The following is a 19,754-nucleotide window of genomic DNA, read 5'->3' as shown; positions in this document are numbered from 1 at the left end:
CCTCTGGCAATACATCTTCAAATTCCTGCACCACTAGTATAACCGACATCCCTTCCTTCTACTCTACCTCCATGCAAGCGAAGATTATGAAGCACTGCGTGCCACTCTAAACCTCGTTCACCACTCCCTAAGGAGATACCAATTCAGGCTCCTCTAAGTCAAGAAATAACAGCCTCTTCTCTCAACAGTCTATAAGAACGCGATTGGCAGAGAGCCAATTCATCCCCAAGATTACCTTCAACTTTTGTAGAGGTAGGCAAATTACATTTACTTTGTACATGCGTCCCTCTATCACCACCGGACACCTAGCACACAAGGACGACGTCCTGACCAAACCCAATGCCGGAGTAGATACCGCAAGCTCACACTACAGCTCGCACACCGGCAAACCCAAACGTTCCACACAAACATTTAACACAAAAGAGTGTGTCGCTCCAAAATCATACAATACACAACATGTCTTTCCAGCTATCACACAATCACCTATAACAAGGTTACCTTAGCTAGCAGCCTCCGCTCCGGTCATGGCATACACTCTGCCTGTCGCCTGAGGCATGTTGCCTCTATTCCTCTGCTGGTGCTGGTAGGTAGTCTGAATTGGAGGGCGTATCGCTGCCCTAGAAAGGTTGGGGCAGTTTTTCCCAAAGTGGCCCTACTTGCCACAGTTATTGCATATACGGTAACCCTCCATGCGTGGGCAGGCGCTCCTCAGGTGGGGACCTCCATAAATATAACACTGTACCCAACCCTGTTGAGCGGAAAAGTTCCTAGACCCCCCCAAAGTGGCCTTCCTTCCCACAATTGTTGCATCTGCAGTAACCCTCCATGCGTGGGTAGGAGCTCCTCAGGTGGGGACCTCCACAAATATAACACTGTACCCGACCCTGTTGAGGGGAAAAGTTCCTAGACTCCTGAGGCTGATGGTGAGGTCTGTCATATGGTCTCCTCCGCTCCTCATGTCTGGGCGTGGACCCAGATAGTCCACCTATCCTTTGTGGCTGTTGTGGACGCTGACCTTCCACCTCATTCTTCATCTTCTCCATCACTCGTGCTTTCTCCACCAGTGCAGCAAAGTCCTTAATGGATAGACGGGCTACCATCAAGCGGATGTCGCCACGGAGGTCATTCTTAAACTTATGGCATCTCCACTCTTCATCGAGTGGCAAGGTGTAGAAACGGATGAGATGCTTGAACTTCTTAGCATAGTCTGTCACAGATTTTCCTCCTTGGGTCAGTTGGAAGAATTCCACCTCCTTGGCAAATCTCACACTGTCAGGGAAGTATTCCGAGAGGAACTTCCCCCTGAAGGCCTCCCAAGTCATAGGCTCTCCTCGCTCCTTCATGATGGACTTCATGCTAATCCACCAATGTTCAGCTTCTCCAATGAGCATATAGACTGCAAAGCCAACCTGTTATCTGCTAGACACATCTTCACGTCGAAGATTCTCTCCAGGTCCTTCAGCCATTGATCGGCTGCATCCAGGCTAGTCTTCCCGTTGAATTCCACTTGATGGTGTTTCAGGAAGTCTTCCAGACTCCACTCTCTTACTGGCGGACGTGGCTTAGGACCAAACACAGGGGCAGCCGCCCTATTCTCCTACAATTGGCGGAGGGCCTCCATGTGCTACCGGTGGGCATCCTCAGCAGCTACCCTAGCAGCCTCCATATGCTGCATCACCAATTTTTGCTGCTCAAGCGACGCTGCTTGTCGTTGTATGGATGCTTCGTGTTGCTGCATCATCGTCGTGCTTTGCTGCATCATGGCAACTACCATTGCCTCAATTGCTCTAGCGATATCTGACACATCGCTTTGGGAGGATTGCGGAGTCCTACGAGAAGGTGCCATAGTTCACTAGCACACAGGAAATCACTTGGTTAGGCTTGATAAGACAGGAATTTAATTGAAAACACTCAGAAAGACACAGAGAAAGCTCAGCGAACATCCAAGTCCACAGACCTAAGGAATGACTGCTCTGATACCATAAATGTAACGCCCCATTTAATTTAATAAACGAAATTAAAGGAGGCATCACACTAAATAATATTTTAGCGTAGTCTCAGAGTTTAAACACCCCTCCTTACCACCCAAGGCACACTACGATGCCCCAGAAAAAACAAGTTATAAAGTTTACTAGAATCATATAGAAATATAAACGACAGGCTAATACATGGGCCATGGCCCCAAAGAAAAGTCCAACAAGAACATGAAGTCTAGCCCAAGTAGACTATGCAGCGAAATCGTCTCTCTCCCGTTGACCACGAGTACCTCTCGCATCTGCTCCCATCAATAAATTGATGATCATCGCAAGAGTAGAAAAGCAACATACAAAGCAATCAAACAAGCAAAGGGTAAGCTAGAACTGAAAGATTTTATCATGCAATCAGATATACTTTCACAGTCCAATATACAAACATCACCCAAGCATGTTATGACCTTCCAATCAATACACTAAGACTCGACTCGACTTATCCGAATACATATAATCAGGTCAGATTCAGCAGATGCTTGCACTTGTGGTGGATACCTCTGCTCACCCCTGAGCTATGCGTTACAAGTGTTACGATGAATCAATCCCCCACACACAAGGTTAGCCCTTAATGAGTTTCAAGCCTCTTGTTACTCTCACCACAAGATTCAGTTTGCTCTAAGTGAGACTAACTAACTCCTTAGAGTGTCACGATGCAATCCTTACCTTGAATCCTTACCAAATTATATAGATGGGGCACCACCATGGACACCCACTAACAGGGGTCATGGAATTACGTCCCGACCACTAAAGCACAACCCTGGAACCTCACCTAGAGATTTCAAGGAATTACGCACTAACAAGTACCAAATATATTTAAACAACCAAATAACAATAATCATGCATTCAAACCTCATTTCCTCATTTATAACCACTTTCCTTTCATATTCCATATTGAATCCATGCCATCTCATTCTCCCAATTTCATGAATATAGGGTCTCATCTCATACCAATATCATTGCCATTTAATATCACCCATCTCATTCACTTTACATGCCAAGGTCACACCAATATATCAATTCAATTCGTAACTACATATATTCCATTGCCATTTCTCATACTTGATACTCATAGTTTCCATATTGGGACCTCAAGGCCGTCTTCTGTATATCTGGTGGTATCCTAACTGTAGATCAATCTTTGAGAACACCGATGATCCATGCAATTGATCCATCAAGTCATCAATTCTCAGGAGAAGGTACTTATTCTTGATTGTCATCTTGTTCAACTACCTCTTGTCCACACACATGATGAATATCACCCTATAGGGCTTTTCAACTTGGGCCAATGGCCTTGCCCATTTAGTTTTTCTTTGTCATTAAATAAATAATCATTTTGGGCCTTATACTTTTATTGGGCCATTATTTTGTGCTATCTTTAATTGTCTTGATTCTTTTTATGGCTAGGAGAATACAAGAGGAATGGGCCTTAAATGTGCATGCAAGGCCCAAGATGAACTTCACATGGGCCAAGGAAGATGTGAAGACCTAGCCTAGGACACTTTGCTTATAAATACTAGATAAGGATTTTATTTTGGGCTTTGTATTTTGGGCCCAGTAGAATAGGGTTTTCTTTGGGCCATGTATTGGGCCTTAGAGGAAATTGGGCTTTAGAAGTAATTTTAGACCAAAAAGGGGAATTGGGCCCAATGAGCCAAGAGTAGTGTGTCTACTCTAGAAAAGCCTAGAAGCTTCTCAAACTTGCTCTCCAAGGATGAGAGTTAGCTTCCCATGGCAAAACAAGTGTGACTTGCTTAGGTGGCAAGTCACACCTCCCACATGCTCCTTTTTGGCTCTAAATTTCAACTTTCTAGATCCTTTTTCCCTCCCTTTTTCTAGACCACTTGGCTCTCCTTTTCTACTATAAATAGAGAGCTTAGGACCCTTGTATTTTCATTCATGAATATAGTAGAGAAATTCTGTTGAGATGACTCCAAGCTCCTCTCTTTTTGTGAATCAACTTAGGCTAGAGTTCTCCTTCTTGGTTTCCTCTAGCCCCCTTCCTTAAGTGTTGGCCCAACCTCACTTGAGAGCTTCTCCAAACACCATTGCCACATCATTTCTCCTCTCATCTTCTAGCTTCCGCACCTTCATCCTTCTCCATGGAAGCCTCATCAATTCCGCATGGCTTCTCCTTGGCTTCCTTACTCTTGAAGATGGACTCATCATGTGCTATCTAGAGCCTTGGTTGATCAAGCTTGACGTCAAGAGATAAGTTCATCTTCCTTGTGGTTTTTCTTTCAATTTTCGTGTTGTTCATCCATTTTTCTTTGTGTTCTTTCATTTTTTATGTTGTTCTTCCATTTTCTTTTAGTTTTCTTCAAGTTTCCTTCAAATCAACCGAACATCTATGAGTCTACATGAATTCTATGGATTCAAATGGTAGATCTCCATGATTTTTGGTTAAAATTTGTTCTTAAGTTCCATTTATTTTTTTAGCAACTTTTTCTTTGCTTCCTAGTGTGTGTTCTTCATTTTCATTCGGTGGTTTCCATTTATTTTCAGTTTATCATCTTGTGTTTTGTCTTAAGTAATGTTTAAGTGTTTTGTTTCATCTCCATTTTCGTTTCATTTGCTATTTTCTGCATTTTCTTGATTTGAACCAATTCCTACATCACACAAAAGAGCAATGAACATTAAAGTGATGCTTGTGGATGTGTAAGGCATGTTCTCACTGTTTTTGATCCATTTCACCGATTGGATTCTTGCTTTTGTGTGTTCTAGATGTTCTTCTATGATTCATGCTTGATTCTAGATCATAATCAAGTTCATTCTACTTGAATTTCATAGAACATCTTCTTAATTTCCGTGAGCAAGTATGCTCTAGTCTCTATTTTCAGTTTTCACTGCACGCACACTTATTGTTTGTGATTTATCCTAAACACATGGTTCGACAAAAGTTTTTTCCGATTTTTGCCTCTTAAAGAAGAGAGATAGACGAAAATAACAAAAAAAGAATCACTAAAAAAATGTTGAGTACAAAAAATATGAAAAATCTGTGAAGTTGAGGCATCAATCAGCGTTTTCTGGACTGCTAGTTTCTGGAAAATTCATTTTTAGTGCGGTTTTGTGTGCGTTTTGCTGTGTTTTAAGTTCTCTTTGTTGATATAATTCTTGGCTTAGGTGTGTGCTCTATATTGCCTTGAGTTGCCTTAATTTCAAGTGGATTCTTCCCTTCATTTGGCACTGTTGCAATGAGTACTATAAGCTTCATGTTTGAGCACTTCTTTTTCAGATTTTCTCTTCAATTCTAGTGCCATTCTTTAGGTAATTCATTTGAGTGCTTAACTTGTTTGTTTGCCTTATTTCTAGTTTATCTTTCTTTGTTAAATCTTTAAGTATGTTTCAACTATATTCCACTTGAGTTTAGCTCTTCTTTCATTTAAGCTTTTCTTGTTTTTCCTTATTGGCTTCTTTGGTTTGGTGTTACATTTTTGGTGGAAGAATTCTTTGGAGGTAACCAAATACTCAAGGTAGCATCCTAGGAGGTGGAAACCAAAGTGGAACTTCAAGCTACAAGTGAAGTTCACAAAGGAGAAAATTCAAAGCAAACACTTAAGGGAGACACACTTTGGAGGCTGGATCGAGAGCTTTAGAGACATAGCTTGGCATAGTTTTATTTTGGTTTTTGCTGAGTCCATGGATGAAAGGAAAAAAGCTCATCTTTATTGGGATATGAGCAACAACCATATTCTGAGTGTCCACCTGCAACCATATATTCCAAATAGTTTTCAGCAACAATATGTACCACCACAACAAGTTGAAGCAACCAATGGACCATCCTACAAGGAAGTTATGATCTTAATGGGTGAGGTTATAGAGAAATTAAAGTCCATGGATGAAAGGTTGCGAGTTGATCAAAGATGTAGAAATATTGAGCAAGAGTGGTACGAAAATAAGAAAATATTGTCTTATATGTTGAGGGATGCAAGTAAGAACAACTTCATAGAATTACTTGTAACTGTTAATACCACCCCTCAACCCCATCAGAGATTTCCTGAAAATCCAGATATTAACGAACTTCGTCATGAAATCAAAGATGTGCTTTTGAAGTTGGCCATCAAAGCTGAACAAATGTCTGAAGATTTGAGTCAGCTAATGAATGATGCAGTGAGAAAGGTCACTTTGGAAGATATATGATGAAAATGATGACTGAAATGATGAAGATGAATCATACAGATCAGAAAGAGATGATGAATGTCGCCGCACAAAGTTTGCAGAGTCTGTATGAAAAATCAATAGCGGAATCACATCACATTGATATATCTACTGATGGATATATTGATTGTCATAGTAATATGTCTATTGATGGACATATTAAAGATGTTGCTGAAGTTGATAAACAAGTGCAATTAAAGAGCCAACAGTATTCGAAGATGCAGCTGAAGCATCTACTATTGCAACTGACTTGGTTAATGATGAAGCAGCATAGTCAACAACACCAGGTGAAAATTTTTGCTCACAAGATGAGATTACAAGGATTACTAATGATCTGCTTAACCATCCAAATGCACCTGATGATGCTCAAGTTGAGTTGAAGCCACAAATTCCACACATCAAGTTTGTTGATGTGAATGATGCAAATAAGTTTTCAGTGGTTACCTTTGTTGACATGGCTGCAGAAAAAGAAGAAAGGTTGTTGCAACAGGTAAAAAGCTTAGATTCAAATTCTTTTTGAAATCATTGTTGATAGAAAAGTTAAATTGCATGCATATTTGTTTTCTGTTTTTAATTTTAGTGAAAAATTTTAAAAAAAATAAAAAATGTGTTTTTCTTTTTAGTTTTTATACAAATAAAAATGTAAAAGTAAAAAAAATGGTACAAGCTGATTTGTACTTTGTAAAATTAAAGAAAATAAATTTTGACATATGGCCAGATTGAGCCAAATGTCACAAATTTTTTCGTTTCCTCCCCAAAATAAGTCCATCAAGGACATTTTTTTTTGAAATAAGTGAGGGGGAAACAAACTGTAGGTAGAATCTTTTTTTTTCTGTTTTTCAATTTTTTTTTTTGTTTTGATTTAAAAAGAAAAAAAATTGTGATTTCTTTTTGAGAAAATTGTGAAAGTATTAACTTGTTATTAAGTGAAACTTTTAAACAATATGTCTCATAAGAAATCCACAAAAATATTTCCCTACTTTCAATAAAACATATTGACATTGGATTTTGGGATTTGATTCAATAATTGGGATGATCATAATTCTGGAAAAATAAAAGTCATGTTGGTATGAGCGGATTGTTTCTATGATTTGCTAATTGAGTTGATTTGAGAATTTCTTGATTAAATCTTTTGTGAAAGAATTTGACCTTGTGAGTCTTAAGCCTTAATGTAAAGGATGAACTGCCATATGGCATTCCTATTTTTTCTTGAGTGACTTGCTCATGTTTGTTTATACTCAAATGTTTAGCTTGACTCTTTTGTTTTGCATCTTAGGTGAATATGCATGATTTGATATGATTGAGGCAATTCTTGTTTCTAGCTACTTGGCCAAATAAGCCCACCTTGATATTAATCCATTGATAGCCCCTTTGAGCTTTAAACCTCTTTTTCTTGTTTCAAGCCTATTCCATAACCTTGAAAAGAAAAAGACCATGTTCTACCTTAGGAAGAAAGAAGGAGCTAATGGATTGTGTTCAGGAATGGTTGAGGAATAAAGTGTGTGGGTGAGTATCTCACCCACAAATTAATAAAAATGGCAAAAGGAAAAATTGTTGACAAAAAAGTGTTGAAATAATTGCTTTCTAAAAAAAATAGTGAGAGCAACAAAGAGCAATAAACGAAAAAGAGTTGTTTTTGAAATTATACTCCATTATTCTTCCTACATTACTATTTCAAAAATCCAAAACTCCTAAAATTTTTCCTACCTTTGCCTTGGCCCCATTATAGCCTGTAAAAAAGTCCTCATGATCTTTGAATGCATGTTTTCTGAAAGTTTATGAATATTATGTTAGTTTTGAAATGGTTGAAAAGCCAAAAGGTAATTCTAAGTCAGAGATTGACTTTTGCAAATCTTTTGAGGAATATGGAATTATTGGTGAAGATGGAAAAACAATTTTAGGGAGAGTTAAGACAAAAGTATTAATGACTAATAAAGAAAAGTTTAAAGATGGAATTACTCCCTTGAAGTCTATGCAAGGAGCCGTAGGATGTTGTATCTCTACTTCCCTAAGCATTATTTCTTTCCTCTCAATCTCTTCCTCTTTTCTTTTAAACTCTGCCTCTTGTCTTACTCTCTTTTCCTCTTCATGTTCTATTCTCTTTTCTTCCTCTTTTTGTTTTCTCAACTTTTCCTCTTCTTCTCTCAATTCTTGCTCAAATTTCTCTTTCTTTTTGCTCTATTTTCTGAATTCTTATTTTTTCTTTTTCTTCCAACTCCCTCATCTCTCTTAATTGTGAGTTTTTTCTCCTTCCTTCTTGCTGTCTCAATTTTCTTTTTCTCTATCTCACGATCAAAATCAAAGGAAGGTGGTATGAATGTTCTTCTCATGCATGGTCTCAACTCACTCCAATTTTGAATTGGAGATTTTCTTCCTTTTTCCACTCTAAGCTGCCTATAATCCCACCACTCTCTTGAATGTCCTACAAAACATGAAATGCACAAAGTAAGAAAGTAGTATTTATTATGTCTAAGATGGAATGATTGCACCAAATCATCTATTTCCCTCTCCCAAGATATGTATGATAATGCACTTATGTCCTCACCAAAGAAAGGGAATGTACTCTCATGTGTATGGTGCATTTTATCTTCACTATGACTACCTAAATCCAATCTATTGTACAAACGATAACTCATTTTGGAAAACACTTTTGAAACACTTATCTAAACAACTTTTCACAAAGAAATTTTAGGAATTTTAAAGAGAATATAAAGGAAAAGATTTCTAGAGATGTTCCCAGGAAAGGGAGGTGAGTCTCATGGACAGGCTTAGAAGCCAAACCTTTCCTAGCCAGAAATCTCTAAATTTCTTTCACAAAAATTCTCAATAAAATTTCCCAACAAGACAGATCTTAATTGTGAAAAACAACTTCCAAAGTGTGTGAAATCTTATGACTAAAGAAAGGTCAACTAAGTGTTTAAAGATTTGCACCTAGATATCACGGTGACCTAAAACCTAGAAGCAATCATACAAATTACACAAAACCTGGACATTTAAAACATAAAGGCAGAAAACATAAAAATTGAAAACATAAACTAGACGAAAATCCTAAGTGAAAATTCAAGTGGCCTTTGGAACCCCTTGAACCTCACACTACACCTTAAACTATTACAATTAAATGCTAAGGATGGGATTGCTCTAAAGCATTTTCCCACCTAAGCCAAATGAAAGAAAGAAAATTACACAAAATTCGTGACATCAAAACAACAAAAACCAAAATAAAACTATGCTATGCAAAGCTATGTCTCTCAAGCTCTCGGTCCAGCCTCCAAAGTGTCTCCCTCAAGTGTTTGCTTTGAATTTTCTCCTTTGTGAACTTCACTTGTAGCTTGGAGTTCCACTTTGGTTTCCACCTCCTAGGATGCTACCTTGAGTATTTGGTTACCTCCAAAGAAATCTTCCACCAAGAATGTAACACCAAACCAAAGAAGCCAATAAGGAAAAACAAGAAAAGCTTAAATCAAAGAAGAGCTAAACTCAAGTGGAATATAGTTGAAACATACTTAAAACTTTAACAAAGAAAGATTAACTAGAAATAAGGCAAACAAACAAGTTAAGCACTCAAATGAATTGCCTAAAGAATGGCACTAGAATTGAAGAGAAAATCTGAAAAAGAAGTGCTCAAACATGAAGCTTATAGTACTCATTGCAACAGTGCCAAATGAAGGGAAGAATCCACTTGAAATTAAGGCAACTCCAGGCAATATAGAGCACACACCTAAGCCAAGAATTATATCAACAAAGATCAGTTAAAACACAGCAAAACGCACACAAAACAGCACTGAAAATGAATTTTCCAAAAATTGGCAGTCCAGAAAACGCTGATTGATGCCTCAACTTCACAGATTTTTCATATTTTTTGTACTCAACATTTTTTAGTGATTCTTTTCTTTGTTATTTTCATTTTCGTCTATCTCTCTTCTTTAAGAGGCAAAAATCAGAAAAAACGTTTGTCGAACCATGTGTTCAGGATAAATCACAAACAGTAGGTGTGCGTGCAGTGAAAATTGAAAACAAAGACTGGAGCATAGTTGCTCACGAAAATTAAGAAGATGTTCTATGAAATTCAAGTAGAATGAACTTGATTATGATCTAGAATCAAGCATGAATCATAGAAGAACATCTAGAACACACAAAAGCAAGAATCCAATCGGTGAAATGGATCAAAAACAGTGAGAACATGCCTTACACATCCACAAGCATCACTTTGATGTTCATTGCTCTTTCGTGTGATGTAGGACTTGGTTCTCATCAAGAAAATGCAGAAAATATCAAATGAAACAAAAATGGAGATGAAACAAAACACTTAAACATGACTTAAAACAAAACACAAGATGATAACTGAAAATAAATGGAAACCACAAAATGAAAATGAAGAACACACACTAGGAAGCAAAGAAAATGTTGCTGGAAAAATAAATGGAACTTACACTACAAGAAAATGCTTCATTAGTAACCAATTTTAGTGACAAAAAATTGTTAGTTACTATAATTACTAATTTAAATACAAGTTTACAAAGTAAAAAAATTATTGGTTACTAAAATAGTTACAATTATGAATAAAAAATTATAATTGGTCACTAAATTGGTTTTTAAAATTAGCTACCATAGTTTTGCCTACCAAAAAAAACTGGTCACTAAAAATTAGCTACCTATGTTTTGGCTACCAAAATAACTTAGTTACTAAATTGCTCTCTAATTAATTAGTAACAAATTTAGTGACCAATTATAATTTTTTGTTTATATTAGTGACTATTTTAGTAACCAATAAATTTTAATTTTGTAAATTGGTATCTAAATTGGTCACTATAGTGACTAACAACTTTTAGTCACTAAAATTGGTTACTAATAAGACATTTTCTTGTAGTGTTCAGAACAAATGTTGATGAAGGATTATGTTTTTTCCTTTTAAGATTATTGAATATGGTGTGAGTTGATTAAGAAAGCTAAGTGAAATCCCCACTGGACATTAAGATAGCAAGCTATCTAGATGTGAAGGTTCCTTTCACAAAGCTCAAGAGAAGAAGATGATAGATTGATTCAAACAAAAATGAAATGGAAAGCACATAAACCATAGAAAACCAAGAACAATTAAAGGAAGAAGAAAACATAAAATGGAAAGGAAAGAAATGGTAAAAATGTGAGAAGCACGCCACTACAAGGCTAGGCTAGAAGCCATGGCAACCTTGAAGATGAGTGGATGTGTGTCGCCACTTGCTATGCAAGATAAGGCTTAAAAGTATTCACTCCCAAAGGAGGAAGCTCTCACAAATGGTTGAGACACAAGAGTGTTTTTAGTTCAAAATGATCAACCCTTTTACATGTCTTGGAGCACCCTTTATATAGAAGAGTTTAAGGGCCTCTAACCAAATAAAAGACACCTAAGGATGTCTCTACAAAAACCTAACCCTAGCTTCTAGAAACTAGGTCAAATAAGGTTACAAAAATGAGAGACAAAAGAGCTAACTATGGTGTGTGCAAGGCTAATTTCGTTCTAGCACAAAAGGAGACCAAGAATGTGTCTCATATGTCTCTTAAAAAGTGGTCATAGTGTGCTAAAAACAAAGGAGACCAAAGGTACATAGGTACACTTGCTTTATGCCTTTTTCTTTATGCTTTATGGCTTTGCTTTACTCTCTCCTCCACATCATTTATGCTCCCCAATCACCATGCACCACCTAGCATTGCTTTCTTACTCCTAATTAACCTACAAAGCACATAAACATAGATTAGCATGTTGGCTTAAGTCAAGTCAACGATAGTAACCAAGTCAAACCTAGTCAAAGGTCAACAAGTCAACTAAAGTTGATTCAACTAAGTCAACTTAGGGAATCAAAAATAACAAACACAAATGAAAGGGATGAAGGATTAGTGAACTTCCTTTCTAAACATGCTTAGTCTTCTTAAGCATATGCCTTCATCCTTGGTTGGGGTCAGTCCTTCATCATCTGTGAACCAAAAATCATGGATATCTACCATTTGAATCCATAGAATTCATGTAGACTCATAGATGTTCGGTTGATTTGAAGGAACCTTGAAGAAAACTCAAAGAAAATGGAAGAACAACACAAAAAATGAAAGAACACAAAGAAAAATGGATGAACAACACGAAAATTGAAAGAAAAACCACAAGGAAGATGAACTTATCTCTTGACGTCAAGCTTGATCAACCAAGGCTCTAGATACCACATGATGATGTCATCTTCAAGAGTAAGGAAGTCAAAGAGAAGCCATGTGGAATTGATGAAGCTTCCATGGAGAAGGATGAAGGTGCAGAAGCTAGAAGATGAGAGGAGAAGTGGTGCGACAATGGTGTTTGGAGAAGCTCTCAAGTGAGGTTGGGCCAACACTCAAGGAAGGAGGCTAGAGGAAACCAAGAAGGAGAACTCTAGCCTAAGTTGATTCACAAAAAGAGAGGAGTCTGGAGTCATCTCAATAGAATTTCTCTACTATATTCATGAATGAAAATACAAGGGTTCTAAGCTCTCTATTTATAGGCTAAAATCAGACCAAGGAGTCTCCAAAAAGTGGAGGGAAAAAGGAGTCTAGAAAGTTGAATTTTGGAGCCAAAAAGGAGCATGTGGGAGGTGTGACTTGCCACCTAAGGAAGTCACACTTCTCTTGCCATGGGAAGCTAACTCTCATTCTTGGAGAGCAAGTTTGAGAAGCTTCTAGGCTTTTCTAGAGTAGATACACTACTCTTGGCCCATTTGGCCCAATTCCCCTTTTTGGTTCAAAATTACTTCTAAAGCCCAATTTCCTCCAAGGCCCAATACATGGCCCAAAGAAAACCCTATTCTACTAGGCCCAAAATACAAAGTCCAAAATAAAATCCTAATCTAGTATTTACAAGCAAAGTGTCCTAGGCTAGGCCTTGGATGCGCATTTAAGGCCCATTCCTCTTGTATTCTCCTAGCCATAAAAAGAATTAAGACAATTAAAGATAGCACAAAAGAATGGCCCAATAAAAGTATAAGGCCCAAAAATGATTATTTATTTAATGACAAAGAAAAACTAATTGGGCCAGGCCATTGGCCCAAGCTGAAAAGCCCTATAGGGTGATATTGATCATTACAGTACCAAAAAACCACAGCGGAGCAGTAGTAAAGTGCAATCTAGATCCACATACAACCTGTAGCAGTCGCGCCCATCTTCATCCATCACCGGAAAACGCACAGGCAGCAGCAAACCACCACCACGTTGGAGCAGCCGCCATTGCAGCAGCCACAAGCCTCCTTGAAACCTTTCCGCAGCCAAAGTGTGAGAGAAACCCTAGTCTGGAGAGAGAAAGTGCACTCTGCCACGTGTTAGTTTCTCATTACACAGTCAAATGGTCAAATCTGGTCAAGCATTCAAAAGCTGGTCAAACAGTCAACTCTGGTCAAAGACTGGTCAAAGGAGAGGGGTTTAACTGGAAATATTAATATTTTTGGATGTCTCTACAAATTTGGACTACAGGATTAAAAATGGCTTATTAAGAAAATTAATGCAAATATTATTTGTTAATAATTTATTAGATATCTTTAAATAATTAATTTATTTAATTATATCATAAATTATTAACCAAACTATATTTGTCAATTAGTTTAGATCTCTTCAAATATCTTTGAATATTTTTCTTTATCTTTATTTTAAAAGATATTTGAGAGGTTTTAGCAACTGAAAAGCCTAGCTAATTCTTATATAAAGAGACCAAGGGAGAAGCAGAAAAAAAAGTTCGGCACGTCGGAATTGAGGAACCCTTAGGGGGACCTAATTTCTTTTTCTCTTTTTTCTTCTCTTTTTCTTCTCTCTATTCTTTTCTCTTTATTTTGCATTCATGGAGTTCTAAACTTCTTGGGTTGATTCCATTGTAATTTCTTAATTGGATTATGAGGTTAGATCAATTAATTTCTTTGTTCTTTTTATTATTGTTGAGGTTTTCATTCATCAATGTCTTTTATCTTTAAATCACGTAAGAAGTAATGATTTTAAATCTATATGCATGTTGGTCATATGAGTCCAAGGGTTTTTAAATTGAATCGAGACTTTACTTTGATTTTATTTAGAAACTTTCATATGATTAAATGAGTTTTTACCAATAATTGAGACATTACTTTGGTTAAAGGTATTTACTCTAACTACAATTAATTGAGACTTTACTTTGATTAATTGAGCTTTTTATTAGGTGAGGAGATAAAAGAATAGACATGATTAGGCATAGTAAATTTGATTGAGACTGTACTTTGGTTGAATTTACTGTGGATAATCTAAAAGTTCTCACTTTTAATTGAGACTGTACTTTGGTTAAAAGTGAGAACGCCAACAAATTAATTGAGACTTTACATTGATTAATTTGTAAATCTATAACAATAATTAATTGAGCAATAATCTTTAGATAATCGATGATGAATCTATTTTGAAAAAAAATGGAATCAATCTATTTTCTTTACTATTGTTTTTATTTCTTTTTATCTTTTAAATTTTATTTCTATCTTTGTTTATATGAATCCCCTATATTTTATAATTTTATTTGACTAACGCTTTATATAGTTTTATAAGAACTAATTTGTTAAAAATCAATTTCGTGTTTGTTGGGAGACGACTTTGGGTTACTTTACCCTTACTATTTTGTTGACTACTTTCTTAACAATACTGAAGTTGTTATAGATAAGTAGTATTAATTTGATCACGTCAACGACAGCGTTATCAAATTTGGCACCGTTGTCGGGGAACACGGTTAGTATTTTTATCATTTTAGTTCTTATTTTTATTTTTTATTTTTATTTTTATTTTTATTTTTATTTTTTGTTTATCACTAACATTTTTTTTCTCAATTTTTGTTCTAACATTTTTTTTTATTTTCTTTAGTTATTTTATGTAGTTATTTTTTAGCATAGTTTTTGTTTGAGGAATTTTGTTGGGAAATTTGTGAAACTAGTTGGGAAAAACTTTGGCAAAGGAAAGACAAGGTACTTAAGTTGTCCATTGAGACGCACCTCTCTTTCCTGGAAGTCTACTCAACAAGCTTTCAACTTATTTCTTTTCAGAAAACCTCTTTCAAAAATGCAAAATAATTTTTCATACGAAAGTAATCAACATTGTAGTTTTCAAATGGATTACAATTGCTATCCACAACAACCACGCGATTCTCAGCAACAAATTGTCACACCTACTTCTGCACTTGATATAAGTGGGTTAACTTTACGACAATTTAATGATCTATATCCTAGATTATCTTTTTTGGGATATGAGCAACAACCATATTCTGAGTGTCCACCTCAGCAACCATATATTCCAAATAGTTTTCAGCAACAATATGTACCGCCACAACAAGTTGAAGCAACCAATGGACCATCCTACAAGGAAGTTATAATCTTCATGGGTGAAGTAATAGAGAAATTAGAGTCCATGGATGAAAGGTTGTGAGTTGATCAAAGATGAAGAAATATTGAGCAAGAGTGGTACGAAAATAAGCAAATATTGTCTTATATGTTGAGGGATGCAAGTAAGAACAACTTCATAGAATTACTTGTAACTGTTAATACCACCCCTCAACCCCATCAGCGATTTCCTGAAAATCTAGATTTTAACGAACTTCGTCATGAAATTAAAGATGTGCTTTTGAAGTTGGCCATCAGAGCTGAACAAATGTCTGAAGATTTGAGTTAGCTAATGAATGATGCAGTGTGAAAGGTCACTTTGGAAGATATGATGAAAATGATGACTGAAATGATGAAGATGAATCAGACAGATCAGAAAGAGATGATGAATGTCGCTGCACAAAGATTGCAGAGTCAGTCTGAAAAATCAATAGCGGAATCACATCACATTGATATATCTACTGATGGATATACTGATTGTCATAGTAATATGTCTACGGATGGACATATTAAAGATGTTGCTGAAGTTGATGAAGAAATTAAAGATTCTTACACAAACATATCTGCTGATGGATATGATGACGATGCTCAATGTGAATATAAAGTTGTACCCGTTGATGAGGATATGAGTACAAATGATCATTTTCAAGAGCAAAGTTGTGAGAACAATACAATGGAGGAACCAAGTGAAATTGAAGAGCCAACGGTATTCGAAGATGCAGCTGAAGCATCTACTATTGCAACTGACTTGGTTAATGATGAAGCAGCATAGTCAACAACACCAGGTGAAAATTTTTGCTCACAAGATGAGATTACAAGGATTACTGATGATCCACATAACCATCCAAATGCACCTGATGATGCTCAAGTTGAGTTGAAGCCACACATTCCACACATCAAGTTTGTTGATGTGAATGATGCAAATAAGTTTTCAGTGGTTATCTTTGTTTTCATGGCTGCAGAAAAAGCAGAAAGGTTTATGCCCACAATTTATATTTTGGCTTAATTATGAAAATGATGTAAAAATATGACTTTTCAAATTATTTTTACAAAAACAATTAATAACGAAAATTTGAAAATTGTTATAAAATAAGGTTTCAAAAGTAATTATTAATTATAATTTTTTTTATTACATTATTTTGTAAGTATTTATTTAATGAAATATGTTCTTTTCATTTATATATATTGATATTTTTTTCCACAACAAATCAAACTTATATAATGATAATTTTTAATCATATTTAAAATAAAGGACAATTTGGTAATCTTTCTTTTTCTTAATTTAAATTGAACTTTTAATCTATCACATCCATTAAATCACTCACAAACTTCAACAAAATTTACTCTAAATCCACTCACTTTCATCTTTAATCCCCTTAAAGTGAACAAGACAAGCTTTACACTCTAATCCACTTGAATGCATCCTCTCTATCTCCCTCCAATCAACGTTAAGTGATAGAGAGGGGAAGGAAGAGGGAAATTCCTTTATTTTTCAATCATTTATGTTATGCAATGATTTGAGGGTGATATCAAGATTACAATTATGTCCTCAATTTATTTTTCAACTTAATTATGAAAATGATGTAAAAATATGGCTTTTGAAATTATTTTTACAAAAATAATTAATAAGGAAATTTGAAGATATTTATAAAATAAGGTTTAAAAAGGAATTATCAATTATAAAATTTTTTATTACATTATTTTATAAATATTTTCTTATTCAAATATGTTACGTTCATTTATACTTTTAATATTTTTTTACGACAAATCAAACTTATTAAATGATAATTTTTAATTATTTTTAAAATAAAGGACAATTTTGTAATCCTGTTTTTGTTTGATTTAAATATAAATTTTAATCTATCACATCTAATAAATCACTCATAAACTTTAAGCAACTTTACTCTAAATCCACCCACTTTCACCTTTAATCTACTTAAAGTGAACAACACAAACTTCACACTCTAATCCACTTGATGTCATCCTCTCCCTTTCAATCCGATCAACCTTGAGGGAGAGAGAAGGGAAGCAAGAGGGAAATTCCTCTATTTTTCAATCATCTTATGTTATTGATGAGTTAAAATTTTTGCCCTCATTTAATATTTAAATTTGGGGATTTAATTGAATTTTCTGTGATTAAAGATTGATTTAATTAGGATTTGTGATTATTGGATTTATTGAGTAAGTTTGGTAAAAGTAGCGTAAAAATTTATTTTAGTTGCATAAAATATTATTGGATATTCTAATGTTTGTTAATGCAGCTGGAATTTATTTTTGGTCATTAAAGTGTGGATTTGAAATATTCAAAGTTACAAAATAAGTCCAAAATCAAGAAATTCTGGAAAAGAATAAATCAGGAGCTAAATGCACTCCCAGATCTTATTTGCACACTCCTTCTAAAGTGGACCACCAAAAACCTGTTCTGCACCCCCAGTTTTCACTAAGTTGCACCCTTCCTACCACTTAAACTCCATTCAACCAGATTATGCCATGTGGCAATCCCCACCTTTCAAATCAAGCCAACCATATGCTGACACATGTCATAATCCTCCACTCACCAAATTGACCAATCAGATCTTGCCACGTCATCATCTCCTCCATCGCACACATGAAACCCTAACCCTAGCTGCCACCATGACAAGCCGCCGCCGCCTCCGGCCACCACAGTTCCACCATCTTCCTTCTCGCCGGTGAAGTTACGAACCTGCACCATTTTCAATCTTCTTCGCAGCGAGCCACCGTAGCACCATCATCTTACCTGCACCAGATCTCGCTGGAGCAGCACCCATTCAGAAGCAGATCCACGTCAACCACGGTGACCATCCTTCTCGCCTCCATCGCAGCTCTGCACACCACCTAAACCAAGCACGAACCACTACGCCTGCACCTGCTCCATTCCCTCAACCTTCACGCACCATCAGATTCACGTTCCACCATCATCATTTTCCATTTCCACACTCCTGTGCAGCGCATCCAATCTCACGAGCAACCACCATCTTCTAGTCACGGTCGCGCTCCATCCAAATGCAGCAACCATCACGCCACCATGGAAACTTGCTACACCACCACGCAAACGCCGGAAACACGACGGGCACCAACCTGCTCGCACCACGCATATGCACTGCGTCAAAGCGGACCAAATTCGCTGCCAACACCACCACAATTCCAACACAGATCTGAAATACCATCAACCACCGCTACAGATCAAACCAGATGCAGACCATAATGTGCCACCATTTTCGCGTAGCCAGATCGGAGAAGAAGAGCTCGCCGAAGAAGGAGGAGCAGCCGCGCCGTCACGCACAGCCAAAGGAGGGAGAAGAGTGTGAGAGTGAAACCCTAATTCTGGAGAGAGAAAGCAATCTGCCACGTGTAAGGCTACTATTGGACTGTCAAATTGGTCAACTAGTCAACACTGGTCAACTGGTCAAAGTGACCAGTCAACTCTGGTCAAAACTTGATGAAGGATTAACCCCAACCAAGGATGGAGGCACATGCTTAAGAAGACTAAGCATGTTTAGAAAGGAAGTTCACTAATCCTTCATCCTTTTTATTTGTGTTTGTTATTTTTGATTCCCTAAGTTGACTTAGTTGAATCAACTTTAGTTGACTTGTTGACCTTTGACTAGGTTTGACTTGTTGACTGTAATTGACTTGACTTAAGCCAACATGCTAATCTATGTTTATTTGCTTTGTAGGTTATTTAGGAGTAAAAAAGCAATGCTAGGTGGCGCATGGTGATTGGGGAGCATAAATGATTTGGAGGAGAGAGTAAAGCAAAGGCATAAAGCATAAAGTAAAAGGCATGAAGCAAGTGTACCTATGTACCTTTGGTCTCCTTTGTCTTTAGCACACTTTGGCCACTTTTTGCAGACATATGAGACACATTCTTGGTCTCCTTTTTATGCTAGAACGAAATTAGCCTTGCACACACCATAGTTAGCTCTTTTGTCTCTCATTTTTTGTAATCTTATTTGACCTAGTTTATAGAAGCTAGGGTGATGAAGGATTGACCCCAACCAAGGATGGAGGCACATGCTTAAGAAGACTAAGCATGTTTAGAAAGGAAGTTCACTAATCCTTCATCCCTTCCATTTGTGTTTGTTATTTTTGATTCCCAAAGTTGACTTAGTTGAATCAACTTTAGTTGACTTGTTGAGCTTTGACTAGGTTTGACTTGTTGACTATAGTTGACTTGACTTAAGCC

General features: G+C 36.5%; 1 protein-coding gene across 1 annotated transcript; it reads right to left on the bottom strand.

The window, feature by feature from the left end:
• Positions 1 to 499: 499 nt before the first annotated feature.
• On the bottom strand, positions 500 to 1,355 carry LOC114172484. The gene is made up of 2 exons (XM_028056941.1): positions 879 to 1,355; positions 500 to 652 (listed from the first exon to the last, which is right to left on the bottom strand). The coding sequence occupies exons 1-2, from the start codon at positions 1,353 to 1,355 to the stop codon at positions 500 to 502; spliced, it is 630 nt and encodes a 209-aa protein (XP_027912742.1).
• Positions 1,356 to 19,754: the final 18,399 nt, after the last annotated feature.

Source organism: Vigna unguiculata, unplaced genomic scaffold (genome assembly GCF_004118075.2).
Source record: "Vigna unguiculata cultivar IT97K-499-35 unplaced genomic scaffold, ASM411807v1 contig_610, whole genome shotgun sequence".
In the NCBI taxonomy this organism is placed as follows: Eukaryota; Viridiplantae; Streptophyta; class Magnoliopsida; order Fabales; family Fabaceae; genus Vigna; species Vigna unguiculata.
The sequence above is the reverse complement of the archived record's forward strand: the minus strand, read 5'-3'. Positions and strand labels throughout refer to the sequence as shown.

Excerpts from the sequence above, each read along its gene's own strand:
- LOC114172484 (XM_028056941.1), bottom strand. The coding sequence starts at position 1,355 with ATGAAGTCCATCATGAAGGAGCGAGGAGAGCCTATGACTTGGGAGGCC. Across the intron at positions 653-878 it reads TTTCCCCTCAACAGGGTCGG|GGCCACTTTGGGAAAAACTG; the intron begins GTACAGTGTTAT and ends TGTGGCAAGTAG.